This window comes from Zootermopsis nevadensis, unplaced genomic scaffold (assembly GCF_977971745.1).
Source record: "Zootermopsis nevadensis isolate Lab colony 2312 unplaced genomic scaffold, Znev_1.0 Znev_ptg000016l, whole genome shotgun sequence".
In the NCBI taxonomy this organism is placed as follows: domain Eukaryota; kingdom Metazoa; phylum Arthropoda; class Insecta; order Blattodea; family Termopsidae; genus Zootermopsis; species Zootermopsis nevadensis.
Window position 1 is genome coordinate 1,084,275 of NW_028259148.1, and position 20,694 is coordinate 1,104,968.

A 20,694-nucleotide genomic window follows, 5' to 3' on the forward strand; every position below is an offset into this window, starting at 1 on the left:
AGATGGTCGTGTTCTGGTTTGTGGCGCCATGTATGATTCCCTGCGCTTGTGCCTTCACCAACTTCGCTTATACCACAAAAGTAGGATTTGAGGTTCTCATTGCGTTGAATACGAGGATTGCTGTCTTCTGGGTTGTAGTGCCGTGTAGCCTGGTAGAAGTTTAAAAACGTTTTAGAGGTCTTTGTCTTACTCATCGCCCTGATGATGGAGGTAATGATCACCTCTCGAAAGTTGGTAAATTTTTACCAGTGTGCACGACGCTACAACCCAGAAATAATTTTTCTCTAGAAAAGATTTCGGTTTTCACCTTTAAATACGCACCGTTTCTGATTATCGAGGGCATAAAAGAATATTTAGATTATTATTTTTATTCCCGTAGTATGGTCGAGTATGCGAAGGCTCTGGCATTCACAGATAACATACGGCAACATCGAGTTTAGGCGAAATGTAGTTTATCCGTGATGTGAAGCTTAACGGTAGTTTTGTTGCAGTGGGGTTATTGTCAGATCAAATATATTTGAGTGCATTATATGAATGTAAATTATCTGAAGAATATACGACTGCATCTAAGGATTTGTTTTCGGTATGCACTTTGATGAGGATTTTGCTTTAGCTGCACATTTACAAAACCAATTTCTCGACGGACTAAATGTTAATGACGTAAGTAATAGTAGCTTCTGTTGATCTAATTCAAAATAAATTAATATGTAAGCATTTCAGGTTCAAAGATATTTATCTTCGTTAGTGTACCTCAAAGCAAATAAAACTGGGTTTTATCAAGAAGGAGTTTGCTGCCATGAAAGCATAACTCACTTTGATTTAACCTAATAGGCACATTTAGAATATAATTTGTTGCATTTGTGTTTAGGTTATGAAGTATTTTGAATGTTCCATTTTCATGTCTGTTTTTCATTTATTAAATTTCAGTTAAAACTAACGTCTGTGATAAATTCACATACATACAAGGCACAGGATGTCAAAAACAAATATAATGACAGCAAGAAGAAGTCTCATAAAGAAGCTTCCATTGTAGATTCATCATGGGAATATATCGATCCAACACCAGACGTACATGCTCTGTTTATTCAGTTCGACAACCGGTTCTTCTGGGGGAAGTTGAGGAGTGTGGAAGTGAGATGGAGTCGACGAATGACTTCGTAAGGATAGTTTTTGTACATAGATAGTTGTGATTAGGCTGCCAATTTTTTAAATACGGAATTCTTGACCTTAGGTTTATGTGCTTAAAGTTCAATGTAACTTTGGCTTTCACTATGGCCAGAACAACAGACCTGTAAAATAGAAGACTTTCAGAATGTGCACACATTTATCTTAAATCTTCTATTCTTGTTTGCAGATGTGCTGGGGTGTGCTGCTATGAGGGTCGGGGTGGTCTGTGCTCTGTTCGGCTCAGCTTTCCTTTGCTGAAACTGCGTCCCAGAAAGGACCTTGTTGAAACATTGCTGGTGGGTGATATGTATAAATTAGCACTTTGCCCTGTAATTGATTGTATGTATTGCATTTGTTTGTGTATCAAATTGTATAGGGTTAAAGTGTATCCTTCTGCAGTGTACTTCATCTTTTGCTTTGAGAGTACTCATCAGCGGCAGCCTTTTATAGAGCCTCTTATTTACTTTGTGGAAACATTAGATATTATGTAATTTCTGAAGGGTATCATGAATTTTTATGGCAGTTATTGTAGATTATTTTCTTTAAATCTAGAATTATTTTCAGATCGAAGGCCGATGTTCTTTAGAAGTATTGGCAATAGCTCTGAAGGCGAAAACAATAGCTTCACTGTGGCTCACTTCGAGTTAGTGGTGCCTGAAAAATAAAACATGGGTTCAACATTTTTTGTTCGTTTTAAAAAACCCAACTTTAATATCATGTAGCATAAATTTATTTTCACTGATTCCCAAAGATTCAAAAACTGTGGTCCGCGAGGAAATAACAAGTCTGAAAGCTATATTTGCCTGTAGCAAATATTTTATGCCTCTAAATATCAGTCGAAGATACTTTACACATGGTTTACCCACGTCTGTTACCTAAAATCGACATGTCAAAGAACTTTACCGTCGAATCTCTCATATACGAAACGTGTGCTTTTATGAGACTGTGTGGCTTTGAGTGTTTTTCTTTTCCAGCATGAGATGATACACGCGTATCTGTTTGTGACTTGCAACAATCGTGACCGTGAAGGCCACGGACCTGAATTTCATAAGCAAATGTATAGAATCAACAAGGAGGCAGGTACCAATATTACTGTAAGTTCTTATTTTTGTGCATTGTTTTCCATTTAAGCCTTCGTTTAAGATTTGCGTGGGAGAAGCTGGACACGAATTGAGGACATTTTTAGTGGATATAATTTAATATTGATATAATTTTTTGGGACCATGTACTTACTTTGAACTCTAAGTGAGGGGAAAAAATTCTACAGTCAAGAAAGATGAATTTAGAATTTTACTGTTCATGTTTTCAAGGACTTAATTTCACTCTCTCTTTATACAGTTCTTTTGTTTTGTCATATTGTTTAATGAAATTCAGTGACCTAAGGAGAATAGCGGGAATTATGGGTTGGCAAGTACACAATTTACTGATCTATTTCTGTCCATTTTTCACATACGTGGTGTTTCGCAGACAAAATATATCCCTTGGAAGATTTTGGCATATTCGAGTTAATTTACTAATCGCTTATGGAATGTGCTGCATGCTACAAAGGCATATAGTAGTTCACGTTGATTTAAAATGTCTGGTGTGAATTCTTTTTAACCATAAAGCCCATTATGCGAGTCGCAAGTGTGTTTGATAAGAATATTGTAGTGTACGTTGACCCTCTCTCAGGTTTACCACAGCTTCCATGAAGAAGTGAAACTATATAAGCAACACTGGTGGCGTTGTGATGGGCCGTGCCAAAATAGACCGCCTTTCTTTGGCATGGTGAAGCGTGCAATGAACCGTCCGCCTGGACCCACTGATTTATGGTGGGAGGAGCACCAAGCGAAGTGTGGGGGACGTCACGTCAAGATTCGCGAGCCTCCGGGATTTTCCGAGAAGAAAGCCAAGCAAGCCGGCAAGAAGGGTAACTTCATCTAGATGTTTTTTGTGTGAATTATGCGACTGTTAACATATTTATTGAAATACCACGCGCATCTTATATTCTGAATTTTAAACATGTTCTCAGTTAGAGAAAGGAAAATTTCATTTTTGGATGAAAGGTTGTAATTTGGATCCAGAATAGTAAAAGAAATGTCAGTCAGAGGCAGTAAAAGTCTCAGAAGAAGTAGGAATCGAAGGATTCGTATCAAGTCGTGGTTTTATGCATAATTTTCACTAGTACTGATCCCAGGTACAGTAAATTTTTTAAAATATAACCTCAAAATTTTGCACTGCTGCCATGTTCCACGAAGTTTCACGCCTCGTGTTTTGCCACGGGTGGAAGTTGGTCTGCGTGTGACCTAATTGTCTTCTCTGTTTCCCTGTATGTGTAATCTTATGGCATTCACATTTATTTCAGTTGTTTCGGCATCGACCGGAAGCAAAGTTGATATTCGAAACTTCTTTCCATCCCACGGAAACAGAAGAATACTCGGAAACACGACAAATAATGGAAGTGTAACAAACAAGACATTAAGCAAAACTAAAAACAAACCTCAATCTTCGTTGCTTTCTAGTTCCACCAATAATATTACAGGTTTCAAGGATTTGTTCGATAAAAACGTGAGCGGCGGTCAATCTCATGACAGACCGAGAACGAATGACTCTGTTGTTGCAAACAAACAAAATGGTGGTTTGTTGCCGAGAGGTAGCCCGAATAACGTGCCCTTTGACGATAAGGCCCACTCTACTTTTTCTTCTAAATGTAAAGACAGTGTAAGAACAAGTACGTCCGGAGGAATGTTGGCCAATAAGGGTGGAGGTACATTAGTGATTACCGCTCAAGGCAGAAATAAGGGTGCCTCATATGGAAATTTAAATAGTGGGAAAAAGGTTATAAATAACATTGTACCTTTCACTGGAAAAGGGTATACGTTAAATGCAGGAAGTGAGACTCATGGAAAGTCTGCAACATTTATGCCAAATTTGATGAAAAACTTTGTTTTATCAGAAGATTCAGGTAATGGTTTAGGTAACAGGACGATGCTTACTGGGGTTACGGCCAACAAACGGAACGGTTCTGCTATTAAAGATGAAGGAAGTAAGAAAATTAAAGGTGCGTCACTTTCGGGCGTAACCTCAAAATCGGATACCGATGATAACGCGGTGCAATGCCCGGTCTGCAACTCGGAGGTTAGAGAACTTGACGTAAATACTCACTTAGACTCTTGTCTCGGAGCTTGCGTTTTTGACGATGGCGCCTCGGCAGTTCAGGAGTGTTGCGTTAAGTCAGTAGGGGATTCCAGAGAAGTTAAGTGTCCAGCATGCAATTCAGGGGTACTGAAATCTGATCTGAACGACCATCTTGATATGTGTTTGGGAAGCGTCTTTGGAAATGGATCAGTCGATGATGATGATGGTGGTGACTGGGATGAGAAAAATGTGGTTGATGGGAAACCTGGTTGTGATATGTGTCCTTGTCCGTGCTGTGCTTCGTTAGTAAAATACGATGAAATGAATACACATCTCGATCATTGCCTTATTGTGGCATTGGAGTGATTAGTAGCTTCTTTATTGTGTGATGGCCATTTGGAAATAACAGATAATGTTTTATTGATAATTAAGAAGTGAGTATCAGAAGTAGAAGAATTATGGGGACCTGTTAATTATTTTGTTACACTTTGATTAATACATCGATATATTTGTTTGTACAATAAAATCCTCTCGGGCTATCAGCTGCGTCAAGCGGTTAAAACGTGAAGTACCCTGAGGACGAGGACAGAGATGGACCTCGAAACTTTGGTCTCTTTATGTTTTAACTGCTTGACGCGGTTGATAGCCCGAGAGGATTTTATTGTACACGGTCGGCATGAAAGCTCAAGATCATATATTTGTTTGTATTTGGAAGAATAAAGTTGTAGGATCCATAGACGTCTTAATGTATAATTTATAAAAATTATTAGAAATTAGCAGAAATATTTTTATGTTTTACGCAGCCGAACTCAAAGTTTAGCCATGTGTGTGTTTGTATATGTAAAAAAAATGATCATGATATGCTTTTGCTGATAGTATGTTCGAGCTATCAAAATATCTTTAGGTCTGTCCAAGTTTCATGTTTTGATTCTTAATTACAAGTTTAATTTTATAATTTTTACTAATACTGATTATGTGCGTGTACCATCATTTCTTATGTAAGATAAAAATTAACTGCTGTAGCAGTAGGTAGCTCGGCAGCTGACGGAGTACTGCTGACTTACTTATTTGCAGTAGAAGACGCAACGACCGGCCATACTGAAGGAATAAAAAGAAAAAAAATTGGTAACTTGGAACCAAAAACATAATTTATTACTTGCAGCACTGGAAGTGCTTATAAAAACTTAATTAAAATAAAAAAAAATGTGTAAGCTGTCATACAATCTTTAAGTGTTTTCAACCCAGCAGAGTGTGTTTTAAAATTGCTCCATCTGTCTGCCTGTCAGGACAATAACTTCATAATGACTAATCTGATTTTTATGGACTTTTATGTTGGAGTTCTTACAAAGAACTGTCAAGACATCAATTTTCATTTGTATTTGTCAATTTTCAACAGCCATTTTATATAAGAACCTGATGGTATTTGTTAGTAACATATTTAATGGTTTTATTATAATTATATTAGTAACCCATTATTGTAGTTTCTTACTCCCGTCCCAGAATTATTAGACTGTTATTTGGATTTTGATATAAATAATAAAGTAATATATATTGTTCTCCTTCCTATCCATTGATTCAAATGTCATTGCTGTACAACTCTGGTAATGCTACAGAATTTTTCTTGCCAGAATTGTTAAGCTATGCATACATTTCCCAAGTTGTTTGATTAGCATGTGGGGTAGATGTGCCTGAATTGCTGTGCAAAAGACAAAAGTTTAGTTCACTTTCACGAGCCGTTTGTATCTTCAGAATCATGTTCTGATTCAGTTTATATTTCCAATTTAGTTTTGTACAGAACGCCATAATCCCCAAAGAAATAGTTACAGAATTATTAACGTGTCTTGGGCTTTAGGATGTGAGTCAAGTTGAATGTTTGATGCGATTCGCACCACAAAAGGATGCTCCCAGCGACCATTGTTCTGTTAGTTACATCTATGAAACTGCGTAGTAAACCCTTATGCATGACAGCTGCTGACATCTATATGCCGCTTATGAATATGCAAAATTTACAAACGGAGACAAAAAATGATGTATTTAAATAGCGTTTGCATGTAAAGCCGGGTAATTTTCCCCTCCCAACCACACCAGAGATGGAGAAACGAAGAGTAATGGAATAAAGGATTTTATAGCCTTCATAACAAGACGTTTAACATATTAGAAACATTTGCAAAACGCTTTTATGCGATACATCAAATCGTCAGTAAAATCGATAGTTTCGAATTCGAAAGCGGTTTCGTTGTGTAATTACCTGGACGCAGATTGTGTTTGTTTAAAAGTGATATTTAGCATACATATTGCATTTGTAAAGAAGATATAACATCAAAGTGGATTTGTGTCTCAGTGCAATATTAATTTTGTTCGGAGTGCGCGTGATAAATACAACATAATTAACCCGTAAACTTACGACCTTTTACATAACCAATGTTTACACCCATTTTCATGCAGTTGTCAACCGAATAGGATTTAGTAGGAATAATAGTGTAATCTGATAGAAGTTAAATAATTATGTATGTGGTACTTGTACATCGACACCATAAATATCATTGGTTGTAATCTGCGTGGAAATAAATTTTCGGGATATATGTGCTGAATATACAGACATTGATGAGTTCCTATAAATGTCAAGGTCCACCGTTAGATGTCAGTGGTGATACAAGTGACACCTGCTGCTCCTTGCGGTAAGTAATATAATGTTCTATAGTTACGTGGTAACATATTTTTAGTACTGGATTCGTATAAGACAAAATAATGATATTTTCAAATTGTTTTGGCGATGGTGTGTTACATTCGAGACAAAATAATGACCTTCGAATTTAAATGAAACCCGGTGAATTTGTAAACTGCACAGAAACAATTCTTGTGCAAAATGTTGCCAACACAACGTTAATAATTAACCTGTCATGCATAATAAATACAGGACTTATCTCAAAATGCACATTGCTTATACGTTATGATCACCGAACGGGGATATTTCTGTCTCTTTTCTGAAGGGGTGGTGCCTCGTTGACGGTAATTATTTGGTTTTTAACGTCAATCTTTGATACAGACGCAGTAGATTTGCTATTATACCACGCCAACCGCTTTTCAATTGTTCCGTACGTCTTACCCTCTCCTTGTTACAATCGGAGTAATGCGTCTATGAAAATTTCCCTTGGAGGGCGTGGCTTAGACGTTGTGAGGTTTACGATAGAGGCCGTTGGTGAGGACCTGGAAACTTCGGGTTCCATAAATGACTGGGAGTTTTTTTGACAAGATGAGCGACTGTCAGCTTCTCAAGATGTACACTGCGCCACGAGTTATTTGTTGGTTTCTGAAGAAATACCCAAAAAAATACTAAAAAGAAGCTAATATAAAGAAACGCTTTCAGTAAAATATTACCGATAATAAAATTGAATATCGTGATCGTTTGGTTTGGAGAAAAAATGTTACCGTTGAACAATAGAAACGAATCATGGCTTATATTTGAAAGTAGAAACCTCACATTACGCTCTGTCTTTTGAAGTAGGTTCGTTATCCGGTAAGAGCACGCTTTTTTTTTAGTAGTTGGGAGGGGGAGGGGGGGAGGTCTCTCTCCAGATGTTTCACTTTCGATTTCTTCAACAGCAGATATTATACGAGCGAAACTCATTAAGTTCAACTGTTCTCGGAATTTACAATACAAACTTGACTACGCTTTAATTTCCTTTTTTACGTGAAGACTGCAGGGAAAATAAACAGTCATGATTTAACATTCGCTAAGAATTTACTTTTGACAGTTGGTATGGTATTTCAGTAAAGGATTTTTTTTTTTTGGTATCACGTGGAATGTATGTCTGCGAGAACAAGAAGTCCTTTTATCCTCTTGACATGGAATGTCGTGCAACAACTTTTTAAGAAAACTTGCTTTTCAGTTAATCAGGTTGTTAAATGGATTCGTTGTATCGTACTCTCGAACCCCGTGTCCTGTTCTTGTCTGCGAACTCTTCAAGTGTTTGTCCTTTCCAGGACTAGAAGAAGACAGGACAAAGATTAAAAAACCTTAACACTGAAAGAATCCAGACATACTCCAGATTTGGAAGTTGAAACGTTGTTTTATGATGTCTGTGTGTGGGGGAGTGAAAGGAAAATGTGTCTAAAATGGATTTGTCCCCCTCCTCTCTCTCTCACTCGCTCGTTTTGTCTGAGATGCTGATAAATTATAATGCATCCTCCATAAACGGAGGATCTTTAAATGCCATGTTGGTTGTTAAGTCTCTGCAGCGAGGGCAATTCATCTCGATCCGTGGGTGAGTATTTTACTAAAGTCTGGTGGTGATGGTAATGGTTACTGCCCATATTAGAAGCATTTGCCTTCTGCTATTTCAAATCGAAACAAAAAATATTTATCTGAGTAGATGTTTTTGGAACGTCTCTCTTAAGACACCGACAAAACGTATTTAGTTAGGTACTGCACTCTGGAATTTGAATCCAAAGTCAAACATCGCCCACTCAAGAACCCTAATTTGTTTGACTAAACACGATGTTGGAGGGGCTGTTAAAAATTTTGGTGCAATAAATTGAACCGTAATGAAATACGAGCATTATTTCAGGTTACGTATAAATAAAGTAATCTTAGCTCAGTACATGTAAGTAGACTTATGTCTATTATTTACTGTTGATCTGTTATAATTTAAATAAGTTTACAAAATAATATAAATATAATCTTCTATATGCAAAATAAGCTTACTTAACAAATAATCACGCGTTTATTGATTAACGAAACATCAGTAGATTTTTATGTTTAACAAATGTATACGAAGACCAACGTTAGATACAAATTACAAATTTGGAAAATGTATTAAAATCAGGAGTCCCCCGTTTGACTCGCGTGAAACACTCGTATTAAAATCGACTAAAGCTCCTCTTGGAATCTTCTTCACGAACATTCTGTAGTAAAGTGTAATTCTAAACAGACCTTGAACACAAGAAAGCTGTCCAGCCACGCATTTGCCCTTAGCCTGAGAAACAGAAATTCTCTCCGGAAATGGTTTGCAGTGGAGTCTCAAAGACTTCAAGACGCTCTACAGGAAATGGACACGAATAAGACGCCGTCATCTGGACCAGACATCCTTCTCTCCTCAAAGTTTCACGTCCCATTGGACGTGGACTTGATTTCACTCCCCCGTGTGTGTGTGAGCACCTTTCGTTCAAGAGAATCTTTGAGCTCTCTTTACGACTTTGCCCATGTTCTCTGACGCTGAAAAGGCTCACAAAGGGTTTATAACTTATAACGACAGGTTCGTAATTGCTTTAACAATCGCGAAAGATGAAGTTCGAGGGAAAACAAGAATGGTTTAGCTCAGCGGTATTCAACCTTTTTTGTTCGCGTACCCCCAGATATAATTTCTCTTTAACTTTGTACCCCCAAAGTTGTTGGTGTATAATTCAAGTTATACATAGTATATAATCTACATCTAAAATAAATTAAATAAATTACATTACTGATTATTCAGTGTTTACCATAAAATAATATTTTTTTAAAAAATTTCACGTACCCCCCCAACATGTCTTCGCGTACCCCAGGCTGAATACCACTGGTTTAGACGTCTTGTCGAAACTAACCAACTCCATGGATCAGAGTCCTTGAGAAGCTAATAGTTTCTTAGCTGTTCTATGGTCTTCCCATCTATTCCTCGGTCTTCCAGTGGTCTCTTTCCTTTAGGTTTTCAGCTAATATTCTGTATGCATTTTTTGTCTGTCCCATGCGTGCTGCACGTCCTGCGCATTTCATCTTAAAAATTATATTTACGAATAATCTATTTCGGATTTCCCGTCTAACGTTATTTTATTTTTTATTAAGGAGCACAAACCTGTCAGGAGGACTACCTCTTGTCGGCTGTCCTTGGCTTCTTATTCAATATATTTGAAGCTATTCTCCATACCTGGAGGACGGTTTCTCTGTCTACAACTTAAGGACTTAGTAATAAATCACCAGCCTGAACGAAAATCATTTAAATAAAAGAAAATGTCGGATAGTCTAAATTAAGAAAGAGATATTTTTGCGTGTTACCGGCGTATAATGTGAGCCCACTATTTTTAAAATTATGATGTTAAAGCTTAATTTAATAACATTTATTATTTACTTAGATTTGTTAAAATGGGCAAATAAAACGTTTAGTTACACAAACGAATGAAAGTTACTGCTACTGATAGTAAAAATTGGTCATGACTATTTAACACGTCACATTAAATAATCTGTTATTGAAAATTTAATAGACCCCGATAGAATAATCGGGTAATAGGAGCAAGGTTTAGATTCGGCTTAAACTTATTTTTTCTGTCTTTAATCACACACAATGTCACAGTATCTATTCTGAATTTTAATTTTCAATTCTTCACCTTATCTGTTCTAGCAGTCACTAATGTGACGTTAATAGCACGGAACAGACCAGGCCCTCTCTCCATTTCTCCTACAGCGTAATTAATCTGATAACAACAACAACATCGGGGACCGAGACAAATATGCGCTGTGCGTGAGGTCTGTAGACGCAGGGGAGTGGTGTGTGACGTACAGTATAGCGCGCAGGGGCAAGAAAACATTACCCCCCTTGCAACTCGTTTTTGAGCTAACACTTTTAATCTAATCTTTAGTTATGTCAGTGGCGTTTTCTGCTCTTTTATGCGAACTATTAGGTTTTCATGATGCATCGCGAATTGATTAGTTTATTTAACCTAACAACAAAACGGGGAATATTATGTTGTGATAATCTTTATTGAAGAACCTCTTCCGACGTGTAATGATAAAAATAAGAAAGGGGAAATGATTTCATCCATTGTTTTGCACGTGGGAAAATTTTAGAGATGAAACTCTATAAGTGTCTGAAAACAAAGCTCTGTGTAGAATGCTTCTTTGTATGTGAGAACATGGCCTGGAAAATTAAACAGTGTGGAGCTTTATATATTTTTTCCCGCTTTAACTGTTATTGTTATGTTCTTAAACCGTGTCCAGATAAAATTAACATTCAGGACGTTTGTTTCCTTCGTTATGCATCTCCTAAAAACAGCAAGACAGAGTAGAATGTGAAAGAATACAAATATTTATAATATTTACCGAACGTTTCAAGAACAAGGAAAGCAAATTGTACAATTTGTAACGTTTATCACGTGGTGTTTAAATAGGCCTGCATAACTCTGCTAAATAACATTTAAGAAATCGGTCCGTACCGCAAAGTAAACACAACTCTTTATCATTACAAAGATCGACTGGTTGACGCTGTTTAAGGAAATAATCGATATTTATAGGGAGAATTACACGAAAACCCATAAATACAAACTGAAGACTTGATTTTTAAAGCGGGTAATACGCTTAGTCTCCAAAAGTTGTTTAAAATCACAAAACACACTGGGCAAATTCTTTCAGAAAACCATTTTTTTTTCCGAAATCGTATTTGCAGGAGTACAGGCTAGATGTCAGTTCATTTTGCGTGGCTTGAGATCGTACTGTAGGATTTTGAAGAAAAAAAAACAACCTTAAATGGATGAGTGATCTCACACTGATTTTTACGTTGTAACTAGAAGAATGAACTGAAGTGCCTTTAGAGTTGCAATTGGAAAGGGTGCGTTTTGGTTATGCTTGATTTTGGATTTCTGGTACAATGAAACGTTTCTCAAAGCTGTTATATTTTTCAGTTTGTTTTACAATTCATTTAATACGCGTATAACCTACCCCAAATAACCTCCGTATTTGATACAGCGTTGTATTATCATGCCAATCCTTTAGTCGGCGTTCTTGTGTGATGATGCCAAGTCACACAGTGGGCTTTTGTCTAAGCAAACGCACGTGATTTTTCGTTGCTTCATGGACAAGGGGCGAGTCTCATGGCTGTGTCGAGGGTGGACATGCCCCACTGCACTTTTATCAAGGGAAAAAATAATCGTGGTGGATAATTGGGGAGACACGACAGAGTTCAAGAGTTCTTATATCGATTCCTGAAACTGATGTCTTCTGAACGTCCTCCCGCTTTTGTCTCCCTTTCACCAAGACTCTTCTGGTTCAACGATCTTCTCTTCCTTTGTATCGCCTTCCTGTTGTCCTAACATGAAATGTATGTTTAGAACGGTACAGAACTCGCGTCTTTCGTAATTATTTTCCTGTGACTTTGATTTGTTCCTGTTCTCTTTCAGTACATAACCATGCGGTTAGAACGCTGGCCTTGTAATCCTGGGGTCTCGGGTTCGATTCCCGGCGTTGCCCGAATTTATAACTTGTGTTGGGCAAGGCCGTGGTCTAGGCAACACGGAGTTTTCCTCCGTGGCATCCCAACAATTACTCCATTCACACACAGAAGAAGGCAATGGCAAACCACTTCTGGATCATCTGCCAAGAACGTATATGAACAGGTCCCAGTCCGAGAAAAGGATGGAAGGATCCTGTTCATATGGACCTGTCGTCAGACAGAACACACACAAAAAAAACCCATAACCATAGGATTTTTAAGACATGCCGCATATTTTCCATCGTTCATAATGTGCAGCGCCAACCACATTTATTTTTTCAAAAATCTTTCATAATTGAACTTTTCATCAGATATTACAGGCGCTACCAAGACATGGGATTGACAAGAAATAACCACAAAATTTAAGGTCGGAATCCTGAAGGTAATAGACAGTTGGGAAGACCAAGGAATTGATGGAAGAATAATATTAAAATGGATACAAAAAGATACAGGGTGTGTGGGTAATTAAAGTTTCAATGAGGGTATCGGACACTAGGAGCTGGATGTTGAGGATGGTTGGTGGTGTGTAGTGACAGTACAAGAATGTTGAAGCAATGCTAATACAGACGTCCTCATTGGCTGTTCTCATTTTAAAACGCGCAACTAACCATCTCCGGCGCAGGACGTGAATAATTACGGCTGCTACACGGTTTCGATATTGCAGCTGTGGTTGAGTGACGGCAGTCAGCGAGTGAGGTTCGCAAATGTCTTCAGTGCCCTTCGGTTTCAAGTACGTCCCGAAGCGTTTCTGTCTGTTGTTAATGACATCCAGCTGCCATTCCTCTTCGCCCTACGTGATGATTAGTAATAAGTCAGTATAATGACTGTCTGTGGGCTGGACGACTGGAGTTCGATTCCCAGGAGGGGTAAAAAGATTTTTCTCGTGATTTTCGTCAATATCCGCTCTTATCGCCGTAAAAACATGTGGAGTTGAAAATACGTTGTTTCAAATTAATAATGCGACTTAAATAAATTTACTAAAATGTCTCAATATGATTCAATATAATCTGATGATAAAAGGTCATAACAATTTCTACGTGATTAAAAAATTAATAAAAGAACATCTGACTCAGCACACAGCTGTGTTTCAGGTCGCTTTTGCACAGACAAGCCGCGTTTCTTCAGATGATGAACCACGACGTCTTTTCCATTAACACGACTGAAGTCAACCACGGTTAATATTTACCCATTTTGAAGGGAGGGAAAAGGGTCTGATGCTTCTGTTCTTGTTGCTTTTACAACCCTTTATGGGGTTTGGGGAGATGATGGCTGACTGGCTGGTCCAGATGGCTACGAGACCTTTTAGTACATCCCCAGAAGCTTTACCTTAGAGCACAGGGTGCCTCAGTCTAACCTACGCTCACATCTATTCAAGCTACAGAATTTTGCGCACCAGCGAGCCTTAAGTAACGTCACCCTAAGGGTTCTAATTTGGGCCCCGAGGGTCTGATAATGTACTTTGTGATCAGGGCTGACGTACACCTCATGAGGCCGTCAGAGACGATGATGGAGCAGTGGCGGATTGATGATTAACGGGAGAATGCCAAAGAACTGGGAGGGATATTAATGCAGACGACGGAATAAAATAATTTTATCTGTTAACTCGTGATGGAACAGTTCGTCCCTTACGCTTGGGCAAGATCGCGTCTTTTGGCCTCGGAATGTCTTGTTTTAAATGTGAAGCGTCTTAAAAATTCCGAAGGTTGTCAACGAACGTGTTAACGTTCGCAGATCAGGTACAGAATTGATGCCGATAATCGAAAGTTAAAATTTGGAATACGAATTTCTTCTGGGATGTTACGCAGAATAGTCTCGTAAAATTATAAACGTTTTTAGAGGTATTAACATGGCGATTAACACCCTGATGTCGGAGGCAGTGAACATTTCTGAAACGTCGATCACTTTTTACCAGACTTCACGTCGCAACATCCCGCAAGACAGCAAATCTTCGTACTTGTCGCCATGAGAACTTGAAATCTCGCCGAGTTAAAATTTGTTCGCCTTTAAGGCAACAGTTTCTGGATCATCCTATACCTGCTATGACCAGCAGTGCTAAGACACCCCCTCCGCCCAGCTAACTCAGCTGTGGAACATACACAGAGTTCAACCCGTCAAAGATATAGGAAAAGTTATTTAGGATCCAACACCTCTCTCGCTGTGAGTCCAGAATAGATCTTCTTAGAATATTACGTACATGTCTACGCGGTGGAGTTACGTTGAGGTTATGGACGGCCGTAAATGAAATCAGACGCATAAAACTCAGACTCCGCTCCGTAAAATTATGTTGTGGCGCATTTCTAGAGTCTAACTTGAGTCCTTCGTAAAACTTCAGTGTTTCATCAGGTATTAGGAGCTAGAGAATAATTCGCTAGGTTGCCATATTGCTATTCTTATTTCAGACGAACAGAGCGTCAGTGTAATATGTTTCCACAGCTGAAAAGCTATCTATTGCAGGCTTCTGGATTGTCACGCCGTTTAATATTATAGGCGATTGTCAGCGTTTCGGAGGTAAATATTACTTCCATCTTCAGGACGTTTCTACATACGCATTACACTACTGACCATCGGGACTTGTTCTTATGGCTGTTATTTTGGGGGGTCAATGAATAGATGCTTAAGAATTACGTGGCGGTGCTGTGAATTTCATGATATTTTTGGTGAAAGTCAAATTTTATTTATGGGTAAATCGGTACATCATGCATTTTGAATTTAAACGCGTTTCTGCACAGAGTGACACAGCTGCTGTCCCACCCTGATCACTCTTCCAAACTTTAGACGTGATACGTTTTAATATTATACAACCATCTACGTCTTGGTCTTTCGAGTGATTCTTTCCTTCAGGTTTTCTGACACAAATTCTGTACGCATTTGTCATCTTCCCTTGCGAGCTACGTGCCTCAATATGAACGAATACAACTACAGATCATGTCTTAGCGTTTGGGGCTTTTAGTCTCAACATCGCGTGACGCCATTTGCAATAATGATATTCAGAAGGGCCCCTTTTATTTGTATATGACCTGTAATCGGTAGCTGCCACACTAAGCAACGAGTAGTTTTATTGGTTCAAGGAACAGAGACTCCAATAACTTAAAAGTTCTACGTAATTTCCTGCCTGCAGCAGCCTATCGTAAACCTTTATTTTATTGGAGGGGATTTTTCTGTTTTTAAGGACCTTTATTGCTGTCTGTCTGTCTGTAACTGTATAGGAACGTATTTCAGGGCTCCTTTTAAAAACAAACTAGTTTGTGATTCGAAGAGCTACAGGAGGGAGCCAGCACACAGATAAAATTAACGTAAGAAAAAATGTGAATACTTTACGACAAACGGATTTGTAACACTCGGAAAGGGGTAGAAAGACGTTTCATCTTTCTCCCCCCCTCCCCCCCCCTGTAAAAAGGAGACAGAAATGCTTTGTCAATCTGAGTTGTCAGATTTTAGTCAAATTTGATCGTGTGTTGGTTTTATTATGCAAAAATATAATGTTCACTGAAGACGGATGTCTTATGGGTTATTGAACCTTGCAGTCTGGTAGAAGTTTACAGACGTTTCGGAGGTTCTTGCTGCCTCCATCATCAGGGCTAGCGTCGGTAAACTTGCCTCCGTGGAAACCTCAAATCCTACGTAACTTCAGAGTGTTTGAAAATGGAAGTAAGCGAGGTCCACTAAGAATTCTTTATAAGCTGTTTGTCTTCTGACTGTTTTGTAAGCCTACACGGCGTTGAATAGGCTTGCGTGTAGAACTCATTTTGATCTGGACAAATTGAGATACGATGAACATGAAAGGAATTGAAAATAAAAGTAATGTTTGCATCATTTCACAATAATCTTCAGTATAAATTCTCTGTAATTTCACAGCAATATTAAACGACCGTTTAAACATTTTCTTAAGTTTAAAGTTTTGAAAATGTTGGTTGTCTTGTGTCGTCAGGACCAAATTAATTTCATAATCAAAGTCTAGTCACGTATCATCTTTCACACAGTAAGATCTGAGACTTTAATTACATTTTATTGCTTAAACGGCACTTAAAATTAACGTCAAGTTTGCTTTGTTCTGGCTGTTTGTGAAGGGTGTTAACAGAAGGGTGTCTCGCGGTAAATGGACTCAGAAACTCTCTCTCCCATCCCTTTTCAGATTTATCTCTTCATAATTGATAAATTGAGTCAGAAATACGGGCAAATCTGTTGTGAAGTTTATGGTACATACCAAATATTCGTTTCTGTATAAAGGACAGTGCGATTGAAATGTAAAAGAACTTTAAAATTCTATCTGCTGTTTTGTGTTGGTGTAAAACTTAATGTCACCCCCAGAGATTGAACGTAAGACGAGGTCGTTTGAGAACTGGACCTAAGTGGAAGGAATTCGGAGGAGAGGGGAAAGGTTATGTCTAATATTCACCAAATGTTACTATGGTAAATTACATCTGGGAAAATGGGATTGGTATTGCATGTAGCAGGTATGGACTCAATGAGAAATACGTACACAATTTTAGCTGGATTCATACCCGTATCTCGGTGGATAAGATACGTTTGAAACTAACGTCCTAGTTGATGTGTCCGTCGCGAATCCATTTTAATTAAATAAAAATGCATTCTGATAATACAAGAAGGTGAACGACAGTATGTTTTCCACCTCGGTGAGGACGATGATGTTGGTTGGAAACGTGGACTTGTGGGTAGATAACACACAGGGTTTCCATCTTCAGAGCTGAAGGTGGAGGCAGTGTGTTCGTCAGAAACAATGGTGCGTGACAAAGTGTGACAAAGCGTGACTGGTCGTGACGTACTGTAACGGCGTGACGAATTCTGGCCATAAGTGTCGAATCGTCACAAAAATTTTCAAAACAATACCAAACGTAACAAAATACACAAACCTAACCTAACCTAACCTAACCTAACCTAACCTAACCTAACCTAACCTAACCTAACCTAACCTAACCAAACCTAACCCAACCCAACCCAACCTAACCTAAGGTAACCTAACCTAACCCAACCTAACCTAACCTAACCTAACCTAACCTAACCTAACCTAACCTAACTACTAGTTACTTCTAACGTATTGCAATGTCGTCAAAAATAACCGTAACTTACGTAAGATAAGGGAGACGTGCCGAAACGTGACATGGGGATCACGCGTGCTCAAGCGTGACAGAGCGTGTCTATGCGTGATCTAGCGCTCACGTCGTGAAAAGGGATCATCAGAAGTGTCGTAATGTGACGAAGATTTACAAAGCGTGACCATGCGTGACTAAGCGTGACAAAGCGTGACTTGGCGTGATTTACTGTAAAGGCGTGACGATATGTGGCCAGAAGTATCAGTAGATGACGAATTATACAAAGCGTGACCATGCGTGACAAAGCGTGACTATGCGTGATTTACTGTAAAGGCGTAACGAGATGTGGCCAGAAGTGTCGGAAGATGACGAATTATACAAAGCGTGACCATGCGTGACAAAGCGTGACTAAGCGTGACTATGCGTGACTATGCGTGATTAACTGTTAAGGCGTGACGAGATGTGGCCAGAAGTGTCGGAAGATGACGAATTATACAAAGCGTGACCATGTGTGACAAAGCGTGACTAAGCGTGACTAAGCGTGATTTGCTGTTACGGCGGAACGTAATGTGGCCAGTAGAGTCGAAAAATGACGAATTTAAACAAAGCGTGACCATGCGTGTCAAAGCGTGACAAAGCGTGACTGGTCGTGACGTATTTTAACGTCGTGACGAATTGTGGCCATAAGTGTCGAATCGTCACAAAAAATTTCAAAACAATATCAAACGTAACAAAATACACAAACCTAACCTAACCTAACCTAACCTAACCTAACCTAACCTAACCTAACCTAACCTAACCTAACCAAACCTAACCTAACCTAACCTAACCTAACCTAACGTAACCTAACCTAACCTAACCTAACCTAACCTAACTTAACCTAACCTAACCTAACGTAACCTAACCTAACCTAACCTAGCATTTTCGACGATTTCCCTATTTTCGAAATTTCCGAAAAATTTCGAAAAAATTGAAATTTCCAAAAATTTTCAAAAAGTTTCAAAAAATTAAAAGTTGCTGTAAATGGCATGAAACGCGAAGAAAACTAAAGATTTTCGAAATTTTCGAAAAAAAATTTGAATTCAGAATTTTTTAAAAATTTTTGGTTTTCTGCGCTTTATGGACGATTTCCCACGTTTTTCGATTTTTCGAAAATTTTCGAAAAAATTAAAATTTTCAAAAAATTTAGAAATTTTCAAAAAATTAAAAGTTTCTGTAAATGGCATGAAACGCGAAGAAAACTAAATATTTTCGAAATTTTCGAAAAAAAATTGAATTCAGAATTTTTCAAAAATTTTTGGTTTTGTGCGCTTTTTGGACGATTTCCCACGTTTTTCAATTTTTCGAAAATTTTCGAAAAATTGAAAATTTAAAAAAATAACCTAACCTAACCTAACCTAACCTAACCTAACCTAACCTAACCTAACCTAACCTAACGTAACCTAACCTAACCTACCTAACCTAACCTAACCTAACCTAACCTAACCTAACCTAACCTAAAATAACCTAACCTAACCAAACCTAACCTAACCTAACCAAACCTAACCTAACCTAACCTAACCTAACCTAACCTAACCTAACCTAACCTAACCTAACCTAACCTAACCTTACCTAACCTAACCTAACCTAACCTAACCTAACCTAACCTAACCTAACCTACCTAACCTAACCTAACCTAACCTAACCTAACCTAACCTAACCAAACCTAACCTAACCTAACCTAACCTAACCTAACCTAACCTAACCTAACCTAACCTAACACTAACCTAACCTAACCTAACCTAACGTAACCTAACCTAACCTAACCTAGCATTTTCGACGATTTCCCTTTTTTCGAAATTTCCGAAAAATTTCGAAAAAATTGAAATTTTCAAAATTTTTCAAAAAGTTTCAAAAAATTAAAAGTTGCTGTAAATGGCATGAAACGCGAAGAAAACTAAAGATTTTGGAAATTTTCGAAAAAAATTTGAATTCAGAATTTTTGAAAATTTTTTGGTTTTCTGAGCTTTATGGACGATTTCCCACTTTTTTCGATTTTTCGAAAATTTTCGAAAAAATTAAAATTTTCAAAATTTTTCGAAATTTTCAAAAAATTAAAAGTTTCTGTAAATGGCATGAAACGCGAAGAAAACTAAATATTTTCGAAATTTTCGAAAAAAAAATTGAATTCAGAATTTTTCAAAAATCTTTGGTTTTGTGCGCTTTTTGGACGATTTCCCACGTTTTTCAATTTTTCGAAAATTTTCGAAAAATTGAAAATTTAAAAAAATAACCTAACCTAACCTAACCTAACCTAACCTAATCTAACCTAACCTAACCTAACCTAACCTAACCTAACCTAACCTAACCTAACCTAACCTAACCTAACCTAACCTAACCTAACCTAACTTAACCTAACCTAACCTACCTAACCTAACCTAACCTAACCTAACCTAACCTAACCTAAAATAACCTAACCTAAAGAAACCTAACCTAACCTAACCAAACCTAACCTAACCTAACCTAACCTAACCTAACCTAACCTAACCTAACCTAACCTAACCTTACCTAACCTAACCTAACCTAACCTAACCTAACCTAACCTAACCTAACCTAACCTACCTAACCTAACCTAACCTAACCTAACCTAACCTAACCAAACCTAACCTAACCTAACCTAACCTAACCTAACCTAACCTAACCTAACCTAACCTAACCTAACCTAACACTAACCTAACCTAACCTAACCTAACCTAACCTAACCTAACGTAACCTAACCTAACCTAACCTAGCATTTTCGACGATTTCCCTTTTTTCGAAATTTCCGAAAAATTTCGAAAAAATTGAAATTTTCAAAAATTTTCAAAAAGTTTCAAAAAAATAAAAGTTGCTGTAAATGGCATGAAACGCGAAGAAAACTAAAGATTTTCGAAATTTTCGAAAAAAAATTTGAATTCAGAATTTTTGAAAATTTTTTGGTTTTCTGAGCTTTATGGACGATTTCCCACTTTTTTCGATTTTTCGAAAATTTTCGAAAAAATTAAAATTTTCAAAATTTTTCGAAATTTTCAAAAAATTAAAAGTTTCTGTAAATGGCATGAAACGCGAAGAAAACTAAATATTTTCGAAATTTTCGAAAAAAAATT

The 20,694-nt window shown here is 37.8% G+C and overlaps 1 protein-coding gene across 1 annotated transcript; it reads left to right on the forward strand.

Moving 5' to 3' along the window:
- The first annotated feature begins 399 nt into the window (after positions 1-399).
- Positions 400-5,840, forward strand: mh (DNA-dependent metalloprotease SPRTN). Its single transcript, XM_022061038.2, has 6 exons — positions 400-660; positions 928-1,157; positions 1,355-1,463; positions 2,142-2,261; positions 2,839-3,076; positions 3,512-5,840. The coding sequence occupies exons 1-6, from the start codon at positions 586-588 to the stop codon at positions 4,648-4,650; spliced, it is 1,911 nt and encodes a 636-aa protein (XP_021916730.2). The 5' UTR covers positions 400-585; the 3' UTR covers positions 4,651-5,840.
- The last annotated feature ends 14,854 nt before the right edge of the window (positions 5,841-20,694 follow it).